Below are 18,057 nucleotides of genomic sequence, written 5' to 3' on the forward strand. Positions count from 1 at the left end.
TCTTCAGGGTGGCTATGGATAGTTATTCTATGAGCAATGGATAATCAAACAGATTGTATATGTTCGTGCTATGAGTTCAGAATATCATTTGATTTCTCTTCCTTCTTTTTTTTTTTTTTTTTTTTGTTTTCCCTTCAAGTTCAGGAAGAAACAGGGGTTAATTTGGGGAGTCAGTAGAGGGGGGTTCGGGGTTTGTGCAGCCAGAAGCTTAGCGGCGGGCCAAAGCAGGCTGAAAGGCACCAAAAGGAACAATGGCGGCCAGCCCAGCCAGGCTGAAACATTTCTTAGTACGGAGTAGATACAGTACAGCCTGAGGACTAACAGGACTAACTAACTGACCACCACTTCCTCCTCCACTTGTGGCTGCGTCATCTTCTTACTCCTTCTCCCTCTCCCTCTCCCTCTCCCTCTCCCTCTCCCTCTCTCTTGCGTCTGACTGGCATCCTTGTCTTTTTCTTTTTCTTCTCCTTGGCTCTTATGATTACATAGGTGGAATTCTTTCTTTTTACTGCATTCGATTCGTTCCTTAAGACTGTTGCTCCCCCTCCTGGATGGCCCATCACTGAACCTCCCCTTCCGTTCCCCTCGTTTTGCTCCCCTCCCCTCTTCCCCCCCCGAGGGGCCACGCGGCACGATGCAGTCCATGCAAAGGCAGTTCGGCCGCTTCATGAAGCGGTCCGCCGACGAAAGCCAGGTCGCGATTCTTCTCAAAGACTTCGAGGAAGCTGACAAGCTTCTGGGCCGAGTATGTAAACAAACCCACCATCTATCTCCCCGCAGCAGCACAGGAACTAACTTTCGGCCACCCGCCGTCACTCGCTCCCCTCAGATCATCGAATTCACCAGCGCATGGCGCGATGCCTGGTCCTCGCTTCTCCTCCACCAAAACCGCATGCTCGCCGAATTCAACGCCCTCTATGCTCCGATACTCGGTTCCTCCGACTCCTCCACCGGCCAAAAAGCCGCCCCGACGCCACGGGAAACCCTGGCGCGGACAAATAAGCTTCGGGAACAATACGAGGAGCTCCGGCGAGAGCTGCTGGCCGATATCACCGCCGTGGACGAGCGGATGATCAAGCCGGCAACCCAGGCCAGAGAGTACCTGGTTCCGATGAAGAAGACGATCAAGAAGCGGGATGATCGTAAAGTGTGTTTCTCCGCCACCTTTGAGTGGTCCATGCTGATTTGAGTTGTTCCAGCTCGACTATGAACGCTACCAGAGTCGCGTGGATAATTACACCAAGAAAACGAAACGATCGGATCGCGACAATGCAGCCCTCGTCAAGGCTGAGGGTGACCTCGCCAAAGCAACAGAGGTAGGTCGCCACAAATCCTCGCAGTGACGTGGTCTGACAGGAGCAGGACTATAATGCTGCGGATGAGCAACTCCGGCACAGTCTCCCGCCGCTAATTGCCGCTGCCTTCTCTCTGCTCCCCCGTTTGCTGGCCACTCAGATTGAGCTCCAAAACAGTATGTTAGCGCATTACTACACCGTGGTGCTGGAGTACAGCCAGGAGGAACAATTCCCGGTCCCCGCGCCGCCAATGGAGCATATCGTCGAGGACTGGGAGCGCGCCCATCTGCCCGTCCAGCAGGAAGCCGAAAGTTTCGCTAGCATCGCCAACGGCAAGACCGTTCGCATGTCCCCGGTGGACGAACATCAGCGCAACGGCCATAATTATCTCAGTCGCCCTGCGAATCTAATTTCTAGTTACTGCCGCTCACCGGGCGCCCACGAAGAAACGCCGCCACCAAAACCTCCACGGCCCGTTTCCCCCAATCCCGCCGCAGTGCAGCGCAAACTCCCGCCTTCAGCGCCTCCGGCAGCTCAGACTAAGCTTCCTCCGATGCCACCACCGCCCGCCTACGATACCAAGCCCCGTCCGAATCTCGAAACGAAGCCGAAACCCATACCCCGACCGAAACCGCAGCTGTCGAGCATGCCGGCCGCCTCAACGTCATCCCTCAATCTCCCCTCGAGCTCGAGTCACCATCTCTCCCCCCAAGCATCAGGGCCCCAAACCTCTGCCTCGTCTCCCGCAGCTGAATCGTACGTCTCTGCGGCCGAGTACATCCGTTCCCCGTCGCCGGGAGTGTCTTCCGTTGCTTCACGAGCCGACTACTTTGGTCGAAATAGCAGCAACAATCAGCATACGTCACCCTCTCCAGCATCGGCTGCGGCAGCAGTGTCTCCCGGGCTCTCTTCCGTTGCGGCTCGTGCGGACTACTTCAGTCGGTCCAACAGTAGCAACCACCTTCAGTCGTCAACCCCAGTTGCATCGGCATCTTCCCTGTCGCCTGCGGCGGCGGCGGGTATCTCTCCCGGCTTATCCTCCATTGCTTCCCGAGCGAATCAGTTCAACCGCTCGAACAGCAGCAACCGCCAGCCATCTCCCTCGCCATCCCGGGCGGCAGTGTCTGCCGTAGCGGGCAAGAAGAAGCCGCCTCCGCCTCCGCCGCCACGCCTGAATTCGCAGAATGCGCTGTTCGTGACGGCGCTGTATGACTTCGGGGGCCAGGGGGCGGGGGATTTGTCGTTCCGGGAGGGCGACCGGATCCGTGTGCTGAAGAAGACGGAGAGTACGGATGACTGGTGGGAGGGGGAGCTGAGGGGCGTCAAGGGGAGTTTTCCGGCTAATTATGTGGAGTGAGTGTGGCGGTGGTCGAGGAGAGGATAAAAGTCGTAATCACAATGCATTGTAGGAGTCGTTTGGACTTGAGATGCTATCAATTCTCAAAAGAGCTTTATATCTGAGTAACAGTCAACGTGGTCTGAAAGTAATTCGGCTCTGAAGTGGAGAGTGCCCATGTAGGAGACGGGAGTCAACAAGAGTGTATACTCGGCTCAGCTCAGGCACGGGACTGACCGCAGCCTCAGGCGCGTCTCGGCCGCCGGGAGATTTACTCAGTATCTTTTCTCCGCGTCGGTTTCTCCAACTTTCTTGCAACCACCACACCACGCCCACCACTTGTCCGATTCCTCTATTTTCGAACCCATCACCACCGATCAACAGCAGCTACACCATTTACCACGACCTACAACCTCCACCTCGCACACAAATCCGATGGTCCCCCAGAACAGGGTCCCCCACCCTGGACAGACCCTTCCTCCCCCACCACCACCTTGAAAGCAGCAGCAGCAACAGCAACAGGCAACACGCAAACCCCCTCCGCACCAACCAACCAACCACACACAATCCACCATTCCCTCAAATCCCAAGCTCGATCCCAAGACGCCCACACAATGACGTACCCCTCCACCCCCACCCCCACCCCCTCGGGCGTCACCACCACCTCACCAACCTTCACCACCCCGCTCACCCAAAACACCGCCCCGGTCATCAAACACCGCTGCCTCTTCACGCACGACACGCGCCGCAAGGCCAAGCGCTGGCAGGACGGCTACCTGCGCTACCACACCTTCAACAAGCGCGTCATGGCCTACGACACCAGCGGCAACTTCATCGGGGATCTGCACTGGCGCCAGGACGCGGCCGTGCAGGACGGCGACGAGCTCGAGCTGGATCGCGGCGTGTTGGTGCAGGTCTGTGAGGCCGTTGGGCGGTCGGAGACGGATCTGGGGGCTGTTTTGTCGCATTCCCACGGGTCTGCGGGTGGGGGTGTTGGGGGGGATGGGGTCGGGAGGAGGGGAGTCGGGGTTGGTTCTGGTGCTGCTGGTGCTGCTGGTGGGAGTACGCAGGGTTCGGTTGCGGGGTCGCCTTTGAGAATGTCTGGGTTGGCGGGGTCGCAGCCGCAGCCGCAGCAGTCTATGCGGTCTTTGAATGATTTGCTGGGGATCAGGAAGACGATGCCAACTTTGGGGGGGACGGGCTTGGGCTCAGGGGCGGGGACTTCGGGGTTGGCTGCGACGCGGATTATGCAGGGTCCGGATCGCGGGGGCGGGGAGTGGTCGGCTGTGCGCGCTGCGAAACGGCAGAGGGTTGATTGTGTGGGTTCGGGTGCACTGGAAGGAAGATCGTCTGCGCAGCAGCACCAGCACCAGCACCAGCAGGTCCCTTCTCGTCGTGTGCTGCCTCAGCCGGTTCAGCCTCGACCGCGGCCGGCGGTCGTTGACCTGACGGGTTCGTCTACTGCGTCGGTGTCGAATTCAACTGCTACTGCTGCTGCTACCGCTACCGCTACCTACACAAGGCTGCCGAGCCACGATCTTGGACGACAAACGGCCGACTCGAGGACAAGTGTGCAAGCTGCTATTGCGAAGAGCATGTCTCGCGGGGAGGGGAGTACTATTCCTTCACAGCGACAAGTGTCGCGCAAAGAAAACAGTACTCTACACCAGCAACAGACGTCACGCAAAGAGAGCAGCAATCCTCCTCCACAACCACAAGCAACCCGCCAAGAGAGCAGCAATCCTCCACAGCTACCGTCGACACGCAAAGAAAGCACCTCCACGTCAGAAGAACCACCCGTCCTTCTCCGACTCTCCACCAGCAAACCCCGCAAGAAACTGATGTACTCAGCCTTACTCCCCAATGGCGGCGGACAACTCGCCAAACCAGCTTCACTAGCATCAGCATCAGCTCCAGCTCTTGCTCCAGCTCTAACACCAGCTCCCTCTAAGAAACCAGCTCCAGCTCCAGCTCCACCCAGAACCAACAAAGAACCTCCACCCCCTGCACCCCCCGCACAACCACCTACAACCACCACTCCCCCAAAACCCCACGACTTCACCCCCTCAACCTCAACCCAAACCATCCTCAACGACCTCATCAACGTACCACCACGCATCCCACCCCTCCCAAGAAACCACACAGCCCCGAAACCAAACCCAAACCCAAGACCAAACATCACGCACACCAGCCTCCGCAAGTCCTACTCCGACCCCACCGCCCTAACCACCACCACCGCCCACAGACCCAACAATTGCAACGCCTTCACCACCGCAATCCCACCAGACCCCGCCGACCCCTTCGACCAAGGGCCCTGGACCCGCGAGGCCTTGGATCTCTTTGATTTCTGGCCCGCGGGGCGGGCGAAGCCTGTTTAGTTCACTTCATCGTATTCTTTACTTTGGGTTGGGTTGGGGATTGATGGGAGGATGGGATGAAACAGGGGTACGGAGTAATGGAAGGAGAGCTGTATATCTACGGTATATATGTATCCTGCTCGTGCTCTGCAGGATGCGAGTGAGTGGATGATGAGGATATTACTTTCGGGTTGTGCTCTTTCCTTGAGATATTCTGTTTCTGTGTCCTGATGACCTATGATTGATACCCTTTTGCATTTCTTAGAATAATTATATTATAGCCATGTATACACTCTACCACCATGCCACAATACCTTGAAATACGCATACACCATAGCGGCGGTCCCTAAATCATTTCTTACTCGTTGACTGTCTGCGACAGAGATTCTAGCCTACAATAGGCCTGTGCATTACAACCACAGGGCACAATACACGCCGCACCGCCAGGTATATACCTCCCTCCCAAAACACATACATCACGAACCCATATTACAGGCCTACAAGAAAACACCCCCAAGCAACCAGATCCATGCGTGTCTGTGCGCGAGTGGCAATCCATTAAGTAGCAGGAAAGGAATCCCAGGTATACAGTGAGTCAGTCAGTCCGTCAGGGAAATACAGCAAGATCAAAACCTTCTTTCAAAGAGTGTCAATTGCCTCCTCAAGCCAGCCAAGCAGCAGGTTAATCCACATAAGAAAAGGAAAATATCACCGTCACTAGTGGGTGTTTGTTGTAGATAAAGGTAGGTAGGTTAAGTGTGTAAGTTGGGTTGGGTTGTAAGTTAGGTGGTTGGTGGTTTTCATGCGATGGGAGAAAAAGCGCAGCGCAATGAATAAGCCAAAAGGAAACACAGAGTAAAAAAGAATGACAGGAATATCAAAAAGCCAACCGGGCACCGGGAGTGGAGGAGGAGGGATGGATGGGGCGGCCGCCCGCGAGGGGATTAAAATCGAGTAAATATAGAGAGACAAAGAAGGGTTTGGAGCCCGGGGAGGGGAAAACAACAAGACGAGACGAGTTCGCCCTTGACGAACAAGGGTATGCAAGTTCCAGACGCTCAGTGTGCACTTATTCAAACTCCAGACATTATAAAGGTACTCCCGTCGGGTGAACAGTACGATGACAATGGCGATGCAATGAAAGAGATCCGTGCAGACACACGCAAAACTACGGGTTTCGGGGCGATGATTAGCCCGGCCAATAGACGCGCGACGCAACTCAACTCCAAGTGGTGGAGGTTCAATGATGGGAATGAATCCGGTTCACCCGCGGGCTATATTTGCTTGTCCTAGACAAGGCACTGACATCATGTTTGCCTGGTCAAGTTAGCTGGTGAACAGTAATGACAAGTCGAGGAGTATACATACCATCACAACAAGCTCGCACGTTCTCGAGCCGGTCACCCTGGCTTTCTTGCCTCTCCATCGTGTGCCGAAAGTCATCTTGGCTGTCACGGGTGTGAATGCTTCCCTCATGGACACTCGAGCTGGCATAACGAGGACCCTTGCGGCCAAACGACCCCTTGATCGTCGTGTTCAGGATCGTGCTGAGGCGGGAGCTAGACCCGTTCCTCTGCTCGGTAAAGGACGAGGGGGAGGCAAGCGAAGGGGAGCCTCGACCCGGCGTCAATGTGCGGCGCGATGAGATGGTGGAGCCGGCCCGCTCCTTGGGCCAGTTCCGTGCATTCCGACTGCGCGAAGAGGAGAAGGAGAGTCTCGAGGTCTGGCGGGAGCGTGAGCGGAACTCGGGATTGAACTCATCGATGTCTTCCAGAGAAGCGTTACTCGGATGCTCCTCGCCATTCTCTGCCGAGTTGCGCAGCAGGAGGTACGAAAGTGCATTGAACCACGTCTCGTGCCGCTGGCTGGTGGTTGCTGTGAACCGAACCCGGCGGCCTGGGCTAACCACCTCCAGACTGCGGCAGTGGAGGCCAGGAGGATAAGGATTGTCATCAGGGACGACCCTGACAGCCTCAATGGGAACACTCTTGGTCTTCAGTTCACGTGTGCCAGCGGTCTGAGGATCTTGCGCGCTCCAATACAGCGTACGTGTATAGGGGTGAACCCAGAAGTAGCGTCGGTGTCGAGTGCTGGAGACCTCCCCAGTGACAGTCTTGCGAGTGTACTTCCAAAGGAATTCGCCAATCATCGTTTGTGTGATAGCCTGGATCATCCTCGGGTCCGTACCAGCGGCATAACCCTGAGGGCCGATGGACTGCGCAGCAAACCGCTCATCGATCTCAGAAGCAAAGGATGAAACCGACGACCTCCGTGAGATGTGACTGTGACTCTCGCTTCTGAGTTTGACGCGGGAGGTCGTAGTAGACATCGAGTTGACTTGGAGACCCGACTCGTTGGGAGTCCGTGGGCGCTGGCTTACATTGGTTCGGTGAGCGGAAGCTGGGGCAAGGGGCGGACCCATCAAGTTTGGAGAAGATGGCCGTTGGTCCAATGATCGCTTCTCAGCCGCCATGATAGCCTCCTTGTGGTCGGTGGGCAAAGGCGGGTGGCTCTGGATGCTTGAGGTATGGCTCAGCGAACTGCCTGGCCTGAGCTGATGGGATGGGAGAGAGGATTGAGAGGACTGATGAGTGGGACGAGTGCGTGCTCGGGGTGTGGCAAACGGTGAGGTGTTCTGCTCCTTGGCCTTGTCACTGTCCGGAGGAGATAGTGGCCGGGTGGTGACACGATCCATGAGAATCTGGTCAATTTGCTTCGACGAGAGGATTGTTTGGGCACCCTGGTCAGTCCGTTCCACCCGACTCGATGATTGCTGTCGTGTGTGGCGTGGGACAGCATTGCCAGAAATGGTGCTCAAAGGCAGAGTGGAGTCTGGCGTTCCGTTTGTACCACTGGCCGCATATTTGCTTGGACTATCATCATTGACAAGAAGCAATGGTAGTTCGGAAGCAGGGAGACCCTTGACCATTTGGATGCTGTGCTCCGGTGGCGCATTTTCATCGGTCAGCTGAACCGGGGGCACAACAACAGCCGTCGGGACATGTTTGACAGGGATCGTTTCCACCGCGCGCACTCCAGACAGTGAGATTTCAGGAGCTTGAACCACTGGTGCCTCGTCCAACTGTGGTGTAGCTGGTTCCGTGCTTTCCGACGCGATGACAGAAAGATTCAAATCTGGAAGCTTGGGCTCGGCAACCTCTCGCTCACCCAGAACTGCCAATTCCGGCTCAGCCGATGCGTGCAGAACAGCCAAAATAGGCTCGGTTTCTTGCGAGAAAATCGACGATACACCCAGTTCTGGAAGCTCGACTTCCTGGGCTCCCTCCACAATGTTCTCAGGCTCTGGGTCTACGCTCCGCTCAACGACTGCCAGGACAGGCTCCGTCTGCTGGGCGACTATGGATGATAGAGTCAGCGGTGGAAGCTCCCGTTGGACTTCGACGCGCTTCTCAATGAACACAGGCTCGACCACCGGAGTAGGTTTGGGAATGGCCGCGACAGGCTCGGTGTCCAGAGAGTAGACTGACGAGACAGTGAGCTCCACAATCTCAGTGTTGGTGCCATGTTCAGCAACGACGACCACCGGCGCAGGTTCAGGGAGGGCTGCCACAACGGGCAGGGTATGTTGAGATGAAACTGTTGACATCGCCACGTTGGGAACATACGCAAGTTCGGGTTCAGGGACACTCGCAACGATTGGCTCAGTAGAAGCGGAGGAGATCAAAGACAACGCCACCTTTGGCGGATGAGGGATGACGGAGGCAGAGGGTTCTGTCGTCACTCCGACAGCATATGCAGTATCCAGATGAGGGCGTCTTGGTGGAGATGGAATGGTCTCCTCAGAAGAAACAGAGGAGACTTCCAACTGCAACTGAGCGGATGGCTGCTCTAATTCTCTCTGGGTCTCGGCGATGACTGCCTCGGATCCAGGGACGATCCACTGCGTTGAAGCGTGCACCAGTTCAGGCGCTTGCTCTTGCTCCGTCGCAGTGCCAGCATCAGATGTGGCTGGATTCGAGGAAGATAATTGTACGTTGTTAACCGTTTCCTCGATAGCAGGGACTGCAGTGACTGCAGCAGGCACGGCGGGCTCCCATGGGTCCGTCATCATACCGGAATCAACCATTAGAGGTCTTGAAACAGTGTCAAGAACAGCTTCTGATGGCCGTCTGGAATCGTAAGCGGCGAGAATGCGCGGAGTCGAGGCCTGGGATGCCGTGTCGAAGCGCATCGGAGGTCCAAAGTCACCCTCTTGGTCATCGTCACCATCCAACTCAGCAAGCTCCATGAAGAGACTCTGTCCCTCTGGGCTTGCTGAGCTTTGCATGAAGCTTGTGGCTGGAGAGTCGCGAGCGGTGGAGGGCCTGCTATTGGAAGCCATGGGAGCCTCGCCAGACGGACGGATCCTTCTCACGATACTCCTCTTGTTCCTTACCTTGTACCTAGGACTAATTTGGCTAGGCGATGGGAAGCCTTCCTCATCGATCACGTCCTCGTCACTTGAGTTGGATGCAGTACTCTCGTAAGCCTTTCTGTCGCGGGTCTTGGCCATCGTGAAAGAGGACACGCGCCCGCGTGGCGTCCTCTGGAGCCGGTCATCTGTCTCCGTGAGCTCGCCGCTATCCGTGCTGTCATCAGCCATACTTTCTAGGCCAGTCTGGAAAGCTTCGCTTTCCGTGGCCGTTCCTCGTTCGGTGGCTGTCTCAAAGTTGTCGTCGGCTTCGGTAGCGGTCTGGTATGCGTCGCTCGGCTCTTCAGATGACTGTCCTCCCAAACGGGCCCGGGAGGCCTTGAGAGCGGCTTTATGAGAGGGACTGGCGTCGGTGGCATTGTCTTCCCAGTCCGATTCATGGATTTCAATCTCCGCTCTTTTCCGACCCGCACCCAGCAGATCGGGCCGTGCGGCCTTGCGTGCAGGGTCAGGTTTGGTCTTCTGGCGTTTGCTGAGCGGACCGGTTGGCGCAGTGGATTCACGGCGCTTCGTCTCCAGTTCATCGCGGGCCTCCTGCAGCATGCGCTTCAGGTCAATTTTCTCGGTCTTTTCACGATGGATGGTGCTCTTGAGATTCTGGATCATGCGGTGGGCATGACCGAGCGAACTCTTCAAGGTCTCCGTTTCGAGGTGGTTGTGTCGCGGGGTGAACTTGTTGGGAGACGGCGGCGGGGAGTTCTCGGGTGTCGACTGGTCTTGGTCGTCTGAGTCTTGATCCCGATGGACTTCGCGAGAAAGCTCTTGTTCTTGCTGACGGAGGCGCATGGCCACTGCCCTGGCGAGCTCCTCATTCTGGGAGTTCAATTCCTCGAGTTTCTGCTGCAGCGCCAGCTTCTCGGTATCTCCAGCATGTACGTGGCGACGCAGAACGTGAATCTCGGCATCGTTGGCTTTCTGAGCAGCTGTGTGATCTTCGATCAGCCTCGCATTGGCCTGTCTCAGATCCTCGAGCTCCCGCTCCATGGCGCTTTTCTCTGTGGCCAAAGCACCCAGGCTGCTATTGAGTCTGCTTTCTCGGTCGGCTGCTTCCTTGGCAGCTGTCATCAGCTCGCGGGTTCGAGTCTCCAGTGTCCAATTCTCATCTTTATAGCGCTCTTCGCTTTCGTCGAGTACCCGGATTCGTTGAGCATAGCCCTCCGCCTCGAGTTCGAGGCGCGACTTCTCGAGATTCACGTTCTTGAGGGCATCCTCACGCTCTGCAAGGAGAGCTTGCAACTGGCGCACTTGTGCGAGGAGGGAGGTGGAAATCTCGGTGGCGAACTCAATGTCATGGACCCGGTTGGAAGGCTGATTGCGCTGCTTTCGTGACGGAACGCTGACTTTACTGGGCGAGTTGGTGGCCTGGCCGGCGAAGAGGGCGGAGCTAATGGGTGACTACAGAACGAGCGTCATTAGTTGTGTGCAAGAAACATCAGAACGGATGCGCCCTACCTTTTGCTCATGCGGAGTTCCGAAGTGGCTATCTTCACCGCTGGCGAGACGCTTCGGGGCAAGGAATGCGCGTGCCGTTTCGCGGCCAATCTCGTTGTACTCCTTCTCCAGATCCACGAGCTTTCGACGTAGGTCCGGGCCAATTTGGCCCTCCTCCTGCTGTTGCTCCACTTCTCGCAGCTTTTCCTCGAGCTGTTTCTGCTGTTCGATCAGGGCCGTTCCCAGCTTGCCTGCCTCTTCGAGCCGGCGCTCCGTTTCCGCCAGATGGGCCTCGAGCGCCCGTTTGGCTTGGGCGGGGGAGGACGCATTCAGGCTGAACAATTGGGTGTCAAAGGAGGAGTATTTGTGCGAATCGCGAGAAGCGATTCCCTCCCTGGCATGGGAGACGAAAGGATCTTCGACCGTAGACATATTGGCGGGACTTCGTTATTTATCATCCGGCGGGGCAGGATCGTGGTCCAAGTGCGAGGAGATTGTGGTGAACGGTCGGATGGATTCGCCGCAGTTGCGGTCTGAGGTCTTGAAGACAAGACTCAGGTGCCGTGGGTATCCCGCGTAACTCGTCGCCTCGGTATTCGTATCGTCGTATCAATTCTGAATCATCCTCCAGCTTGCGCTCAATTTTCCGTCGGATTATTTCAAAGTCGATTCCTTGGGCTGTGAGTTCTGTTTACTGAGCCGACCAGCGAACTTGGCTCCGCAAATACCGGGGCTTCGAACCGTGCGTGGCAGTGGAGCGACACAAGGGATGCGCGCGGTCGGGTCGGCAAGTCCACGCAGCGAACGCGTCTATAGGCGACTGGAAGACGGATTGGAGGGGATCGAGATTGCTGATCGAGCCGAAGGGTTGAGAATGCAGCTAGATGTCGTTCCGAGGAGAGAATCGAGGTGCGACCGGGAAAGCGTCACCACAACAAGGCCAGACAACAAACGCGTTGCAGACGCAAGGTGACCTCGTTGTGCGTCGAATCAGGATGCAGGCCAACCAGATCGTCAAGTCCAATCGCTCAGCCTTCGGGACCAGGCAGCGGGCGATGCTCTCGGGGTCTTGCGGCGCAACAAGCAAGGCCCGACAGGCGCGACAAACGAAGGCAGTGCGCTAATCAGCCACGGGGAGCGGGTGGGTGCGATGATGAACGGCCACCTAACGTGCCGTTCGGGCGATAAGATTAGGATCAATTGAATTAAAGGAAAGAAAGGAAATAATAAGGAAGGACAAGAGTGGTGATTAATTGCGAAAGAGAGAAAGAAAGAAAGCAAAAAAAGAAGAGGAGATGAAGAAGGGGGGTGAGTTGAGAAATGAAGAATGAGGGAGGGAGGGAGTGAGTGAGTGAGTGAGGGAGTGATTTCAAAAGGCAGTGCCGGAGAGGGGAGGGGGTGGAACAACGAGACGGTAGACGACTCGTTGGGCGGGGAGACACACACACACGGAAGGGAAGGGAAGAAGAGGAGAAGAGAAGAGGAGGAGGAGAAGACTAACGTTAACTAGCAAGTAGGAGTGAGAGAAGGGAGAGCGAAGGAAAGGAAGGACGGCAGGGGTACTAGGTAGTTTTGGCTGGCCTCAGGAATACACAGCACACCAGGCTAATTATTGCAGTGGAATGGAGACAATCCAGGCATACTAACGACGCCCAAACCATTGATCTGATACGTAATACTCAATGGTCCAGACATCCATAAATGGAGGGAATCAAATGAAGCGGAAAAGAGAGACAGAAAAGGGATCAACCCGGTGATTATCTACGGGGTGTCAGGAGCAACCTTGGAACCAGCGTAGGTCTACAATAGGTTATTTTGATGTCAACAATCGGCATGAACCAGAACCAGAACCAGATTGACGCATCCAATCCTGGACTGACAGGTTGGCCCTCCTTAAGTGATTTTATTTGCTCGGTTTGCCTTGTTTGGCTGATTTGTTTGCTACATTCAGATTCAGTCACTCGATTATGTCTACACGTGACCTCACCTGACCCGGAACTGAGCTGCAGTCGCCAGATCGAGAACAGAGCGAGCGTACGTCACTTGACAGGAACACCTCACCGAGTTGACCGCATCTGCTACTCAATATGTGGACTGACATGCTGCGTGGCTGCAGCTCATACACATCTTAAGGTTTTGCAGGGAGTGACACCGACTCACCTTGCGGTTGTGTAGGTTTGATATAAACTTCCGCCTAGCCGTAACCATAGTCGCCCAACAATCTTGAATTGCTTGGGCTTGGGCAAGTTCGAGATCAACAACAATCATGACCACTGCCAGAGATACAGGAGTACTCATACACCGTAACTACGCCGCTAGAGCGGTGGACTCGGATGCCAAGCTTTCTGGCCAGGGGCGAACCGTGGGAGTGCCCCTGGTCTAAAGCATCCCCGTCCTCTCCTCCACCTCCTCCACCTCCTCGGTGGAATTCGGCTCAACGTCTGTATCACAGTACAGCAACGAAACAATGATGTCACTGAGAAAGACCTCCAAGGTAGCTGGGTGGGCTACCCGACCGATCTGAGCAATGGTCGATCGTCCAGCCAGGCTTCAAGTAGGGGCCTCCCTAATCAGGGGTAGCGAGATTGCTCGATGCCTTTAACTGTAGCCATCTTGAAGTGGTCTAGATTGGCTAGATATCATTTGATAGGACGTTCATATCTGTTTTCTAATGATGATGCAATAAATCCCTATATCCTATCCGCTTACAAGTACTGTACAATCGTAATGCCTCGAATCATGCCTTCTTTCCAATACCCCTTATCCAGACTCCAGGAACTGCTCCACGCGATCGATCAGATCTGCCTTCTTCCCCACCCCAGAGCGTCCATGAGACGTGAGGAAATCCTTGAGAATATTCACCGTAAGCTGCAAACATATTAGCATAGTCACACACAGCATAGGGGCTTCGTAATAGTTACCCTCGACAGGTTGTTCTTCTGATAATGTCGCCGCACCTCCTCCTCGATATTATTGTCGGCTTCCACTTTGACCTTCTTAGCTGGCTTACTGGACTCTTCGTCTTCGGGGGCTCGGTTCTTCGCGCCTCGCTTGACCAGGGTGCTGGATGCGGGTTTCTCGACGGCAATCGTGGCGTACTGCTTCTCCAGCTCGTCGGCCCAGGACAGCACATAGTCCCCAGCGCGCTAACATTGATAATTAGTGAAAGTCGCAATACCATTAGCGAAGGATCATACCTTGTCAATTTGTCTATACTTCGGCACGGTCTTGTCTTCCGGTTTCTCGGGGAGATCCTCGTCTAGAGCCAACGCCTGTAAGATGCGATAGTGCCATTGTAATGCTAGAACAGTTTAGTGTATGACCAATCATGCGCGGATCGAAGGGCAGTTCAAACACTTACATGGATTTGGGTACTTCAGAGGTTCGTAGCAGGCCTTGGGGAGTTGCAGCTGTTGGACTATAACCCGCATCTGGTCGATCAACGGTTCCGGAGCCACATTCAGGGTGGTCTCGGGATTCTGCCGAACATCATCGGCGTACGGAAGTGGCATAATCCACATGCCAGGGGGATACTTCTGAACGCCGTTCTCATCAACCTTCTCCTCTCCAGCCATCATAGCACCAAGGACCGGGTTGGCAGCCCTACGTGGAATGAACCAGACAAGGGCTATCTTCTTCTGTCGCAGAAGCGTCTGATGCAGGGCGGAGAACACGCGGGTTGAACCCACGTAGTCCTCTTCTGACGGATAGATGAAATAAGGATGTTTCATGTTCGCCCAGAAGGGAAGCGCCGAAGCGGGCTTGAAGCCTATGATGCGAATGACCGGATCACCGAAGTTTTTCAATTCCTTCTGCTCCTCGGGGGTAAAGACGACCTGATCCCCGCCGAATTTGTAGGCCTTTCTGATCTCCCATTTCTCCACCGTGCGCGCCGTGTCGTCGGCTATTTGAGTAGTGACGCCTTTGACAATCTCGGGCTTCTCGCCTCCCAGCCAGACATAGCAGTTGCGGGCGGGCGCTTGCCGCCGAAAGAGGATATAGCCTGACACTGAGATCTTGAGGTTGGGTCCCAGCTCCAGCGGCATATTCGAGAAATGAGTGCGCCGAGGAACGGATCTTGAGTTGACACTGGACAATAGTGTATTGAGAAGGGAAATCCCATCCCCAGTAGCCGTTGAAGCTTTGGAGTCTGGCTGTAGATACGCAGGAGCATCGGGGTCATTCGGAGAGGTCTTGTAGATGATATCCTTCACAGCCAGTCAGTACAGCACGGATTCCGCCAGAGACAGGATCTTACGTCATAGAACTTGGAGCTGTCGAACTCGTGTTCGGGCTGGGAGATGGGGAAGAGCTCAATGGTGACTCCGAGATCATACAGATCCTTGGCCCGCACTGTCGCGGCAGACCGTAGAGCTTTGTCTTGAGTGTGAGGACTGTCGTTGTCGGTGACTATGAACAATCGTCGTGAAAGGAAGTTGGGCGCTTTGGATGTGAAGATCTGGTTGGCACAGAATAGGACATTTGCCATCGACACTTGCTTCTCTGCCGGCACGAGAATGTCTCTAGCTTTTCCTTCGTCTTCAACCAGCGCGCGAAGGTCCTTGACCTCTTGCGCAGACGGGATGTCGAGGTCTGTGAAGAGGTAGCAGTTGGGATAGGACAAGTCGCCTCGGCTACCCTCGTCTTCATCGTAGAACTTGGACGCCTGCGTCCCGTACAAGAGAACCCCCATCATATCTTGTGGGTTAGAAATGATTCGCTGTTGCATCAAGTGATATGCGCATTTCAAGGCCGCGGTGACTGGCGATTCTTCCACGGGTTTCTTGGGGTCGGCAGATGGGCGAGGCACGAGCATCGAGTCGCTAACTTCGATCGCAAAGAGAACCGCATCTTTCACCGTTTTGTAGTTCTATGTATGATCAGCCTAGCTGGTGCATTAAGGATGGCAGGCCTGAAGCCAAAGGGAAGGATGTACGGATTCATCGATCTCCTCTTCTTCCTCTTCGCCTACTTCATCGTCTCGTGGTGGATTACTGTCGGCCATAATTGAGGTTGTTTAGAGTGAGTTTGAATGAACATCAATGATTTACCAGGACCGAAAGAAATCAAAAGGAAATCATTCAAGTTCCATGTCTAAATGTGTCAAGCGAGGGTGGGTGTATCTGCCTAGTGTGGTTTGGCTGCCTGGGCGATTGTTCGGGAAGCTCCAACCACTACGGATACAGTAGCGTCGCGATGACGCGCGGGTTGGCGGGCGAGAGACCGACGCGGGGGAAACACGAACATCATGTGATCATCATGGATCTCGAATTCTCGATGAATTGAGACTCGATGAGACTTGGATGACCCTCGGGTGGTGGTGATTGGTGCATCGGGGGTTTGGCAGCCAAGCTCCGTCTCCGTCATCCGCCCAGTTCTGGGCTTTTCCCGACCAGGCCGGCTTTCTCAGCTGCAGTGCCACCCACACCCTCAGTCTCACTCAATCCCAACATCTGGCCTTCTGCTTGCCACTCACTGTTCCTGTCCTGAATTGACTCGACTGCGATCGGCCTGCCTTCAATTCGCTTGACCCCTTCCAATCCTAGTCATCCATATCCGATCGCAGTACTGCCTCTCAGGCAGTCGCCAAAAGACCACCATGGCTCTTCGCCGCCCATTCGCTCTTCCCCGGCAATTGTTGCGACCGGCAACTCGCGCCTCGTTCCATTACTTCCACGAACAGAGACACGGCCTTGCAACAGCAGTGCCTCCAGTCACTCAGGATGCGACCGGCTCTAAGGGCCCTACGGCCATGGTTTTCCTCAACATGGGAGGGCCCTCGACCACCGACGAAGTCGAAGACTTCCTCAGCAGATTATTTGTACGTCTCGGGGACGGCGGCTTGACTTGGTTTTCTCACCAATCCCTCAACTAACCCAAATTCACACCACAGGCCGACGGCGATCTAATTCCCCTGGGTCGACTACAGTCATATCTCGGACCGCTGATCGCAAAGCGAAGAACACCTAAGATCCAGAAGCAGTACGCGGAGATCGGCGGAGGCTCGCCGATCAGGAAGTGGTCGGAGTATCAGTGCGAGGAGATGTGCAAGCTGCTGGATAAAATTAACCCGGAGACCGCCCCCCACAAGCCATACGTTGCTTTCCGCTACGCCGCACCGTTGACCGAGACGATGTATGCGCAGTTGCTACAGGATGGATTCGGCAACGGTAAAGGTGGACGCGCTGTGGCCTTCTCGCAGTACCCGCAATACTCCTGCTCGACCACGGGCAGCTCCCTGAACGAGCTGTGGAAGTGGAGGAACCGTCTGGAGGGACCCCGGGCGAATGGCGGCGTCCAGCCGGCGGGTTCCATTCAGTGGAGCGTGATCGATCGGTGGCCCACGCATCCGGGTCTGGTGGAGGCTTTCGCGAAGAACATCGAGGATCAATTGAAGACCTATCCCGAAGACAAGAGAGACGGCGTTGTCCTCTTGTTCTCGGCCCACAGTCTGCCCATGAGCGTTGTGAACCGAGGTAGGCCGATCGTCTCGCCGACCTATGAGATTTCCGCAGCTAACGGTGCGTTTTTTCAGGTGACCCCTACCCGGCAGAAGTTGCTGCGACTGTCCATGCAGTCATGCAGAGACTCAAGTTCAGCAACCCTTACCGACTGTGCTGGCAGTCTCAGGTCGGACCGAGGGCTTGGCTGGGAGCACAGACAAGTGATACAGTGCAGGAATATGTGAAGCGGGGTCAGACCGACATCGTTCTGGTCCCTATTGCCTTCACCAGCGACCACATCGAAACCCTCTACGAGCTGGATCTCGAAGTGATGGAAGAAGCCAATCACCCGGGAGTGAAGCGTGCGGAGAGCTTGAATGGTAGCCCCATCTTCATCCAAGCTCTGGCGGACGTTGCCCAGGAGCATCTGCGCAAGGGGGAGCCCTGTTCGCTGCAGATGACTCTGCGTTGTCAGGGCTGCACGAGTGAGCGATGCTTGGAACAGAAGAAGTTCTTTGCTGGCGAGCGTGCTTCCTCTCTGGTCCTTTAAATCAATTTGTACAGTGCTTTGGATGGCAGGCCGGCGTTGGATAGATTTTTTCTTCTTGTCTTGCTTCTCGGAAAATCTTATGTGATCAAGGGATTTTATTCTGTGTTGTCGATTGAGAAGAGAGGATAATTAAGTGTACATTATTTCATTACTCGTATTCTTCCAAGTCGGAAAGTCGGAGCTCCGCGACCGACCGTTGAGTTCTTATCGGCT

At 55.3% G+C, this 18,057-nt stretch overlaps 5 protein-coding genes across 5 annotated transcripts; 3 read left to right on the forward strand and 2 right to left on the reverse strand.

Annotated features, from left to right (window-relative positions):
- The first annotated feature begins 456 nt into the window (after positions 1–456).
- On the forward strand, positions 457–2,737 carry BO86DRAFT_451436 (BAR and SH3 domain-containing protein). The gene is made up of 4 exons (XM_025676860.1): positions 457–745; positions 830–1,147; positions 1,200–1,316; positions 1,363–2,737. The coding sequence occupies exons 1-4, from the start codon at positions 635–637 to the stop codon at positions 2,650–2,652; spliced, it is 1,836 nt and encodes a 611-aa protein (XP_025522690.1). The 5' UTR covers positions 457–634; the 3' UTR covers positions 2,653–2,737.
- Positions 2,738–2,964: 227 nt separating this feature from the next.
- Positions 2,965–5,232, forward strand: BO86DRAFT_451437 (DNA helicase ZGRF1-like domain-containing protein). Its single transcript, XM_025676861.1, has 2 exons — positions 2,965–3,607; positions 3,695–5,232. Exons 1-2 carry the CDS (start codon positions 3,246–3,248, stop codon positions 5,007–5,009), a joined length of 1,677 nt encoding a protein of 558 aa, XP_025522691.1. The 5' UTR covers positions 2,965–3,245; the 3' UTR covers positions 5,010–5,232.
- A 932-nt stretch (positions 5,233–6,164) lies between these two features.
- On the reverse strand, positions 6,165–11,509 carry BO86DRAFT_238479 (putative nuclear migration protein (ApsA)). Its single transcript, XM_025667072.1, has 3 exons — positions 10,873–11,509; positions 6,357–10,815; positions 6,165–6,305 (listed from the first exon to the last, which is right to left on the reverse strand). The coding sequence occupies exons 1-3, from the start codon at positions 11,281–11,283 to the stop codon at positions 6,229–6,231; spliced, it is 4,947 nt and encodes a 1,648-aa protein (XP_025522692.1). The 5' UTR covers positions 11,284–11,509; the 3' UTR covers positions 6,165–6,228.
- Positions 11,510–13,496: 1,987 nt separating this feature from the next.
- akuA (putative DSB repair complex subunit Ku70) lies at positions 13,497–16,011 on the reverse strand. Its single transcript, XM_025677370.1, has 5 exons — positions 15,110–16,011; positions 14,213–15,059; positions 14,049–14,152; positions 13,773–13,997; positions 13,497–13,719 (listed from the first exon to the last, which is right to left on the reverse strand). Exons 1-5 carry the CDS (start codon positions 15,665–15,667, stop codon positions 13,612–13,614), a joined length of 1,842 nt encoding a protein of 613 aa, XP_025522693.1. The 5' UTR covers positions 15,668–16,011; the 3' UTR covers positions 13,497–13,611.
- A 439-nt stretch (positions 16,012–16,450) lies between these two features.
- On the forward strand, positions 16,451–17,844 carry BO86DRAFT_324866 (ferrochelatase HEM15; the record flags this gene model as incomplete). Its single annotated transcript, XM_025668499.1, has 3 exons — positions 16,451–16,672; positions 16,745–17,327; positions 17,387–17,844. The coding sequence occupies 3 exons, from the start codon at positions 16,451–16,453 to the stop codon at positions 17,842–17,844; spliced, it is 1,263 nt and encodes a 420-aa protein (XP_025522694.1).
- Positions 17,845–18,057: the final 213 nt, after the last annotated feature.

Source organism: Aspergillus japonicus, assembly GCF_003184785.1.
Source record: "Aspergillus japonicus CBS 114.51 unplaced genomic scaffold BO86scaffold_89, whole genome shotgun sequence".
Lineage (NCBI taxonomy): Eukaryota > Fungi > Ascomycota > Eurotiomycetes > Eurotiales > Aspergillaceae > Aspergillus > Aspergillus japonicus.

Bases quoted from the DNA above. Each gene is read 5' to 3' on its own strand.
- BO86DRAFT_451436 (XM_025676860.1), top strand. From the start codon at position 635: ATGCAGTCCATGCAAAGGCAGTTCGGCCGCTTCATGAAGCGGTCCGCC. The intron at 1,148-1,199 runs GTGTGTTTCTCC...GAGTTGTTCCAG, and splicing joins AGAAGCGGGATGATCGTAAA to CTCGACTATGAACGCTACCA. The intron at 1,317-1,362 runs GTAGGTCGCCAC...TGACAGGAGCAG, and splicing joins ACCTCGCCAAAGCAACAGAG to GACTATAATGCTGCGGATGA.
- akuA (XM_025677370.1), bottom strand. From the start codon at position 15,667: ATGCTCGTGCCTCGCCCATCTGCCGACCCCAAGAAACCCGTGGAAGAA. The intron at 15,060-15,109 runs GTAAGATCCTGT...CTGGCTGTGAAG, and splicing joins ACAGCTCCAAGTTCTATGAC to GATATCATCTACAAGACCTC. The intron at 14,153-14,212 runs GTAAGTGTTTGA...AAACTGTTCTAG, and splicing joins TCTGAAGTACCCAAATCCAT to CATTACAATGGCACTATCGC.
- BO86DRAFT_238479 (XM_025667072.1), bottom strand. From the start codon at position 11,283: ATGTCTACGGTCGAAGATCCTTTCGTCTCCCATGCCAGGGAGGGAATC. The intron at 10,816-10,872 runs GTAGGGCGCATC...CTCGTTCTGTAG, and splicing joins GAACTCCGCATGAGCAAAAG to TCACCCATTAGCTCCGCCCT. The intron at 6,306-6,356 runs GTATGTATACTC...TAACTTGACCAG, and splicing joins CGTGCGAGCTTGTTGTGATG to GCAAACATGATGTCAGTGCC.
- BO86DRAFT_451437 (XM_025676861.1), top strand. From the start codon at position 3,246: ATGACGTACCCCTCCACCCCCACCCCCACCCCCTCGGGCGTCACCACC. The intron at 3,608-3,694 runs GTCTGCGGGTGG...TGCTGGTGGGAG, and splicing joins GTTTTGTCGCATTCCCACGG to TACGCAGGGTTCGGTTGCGG.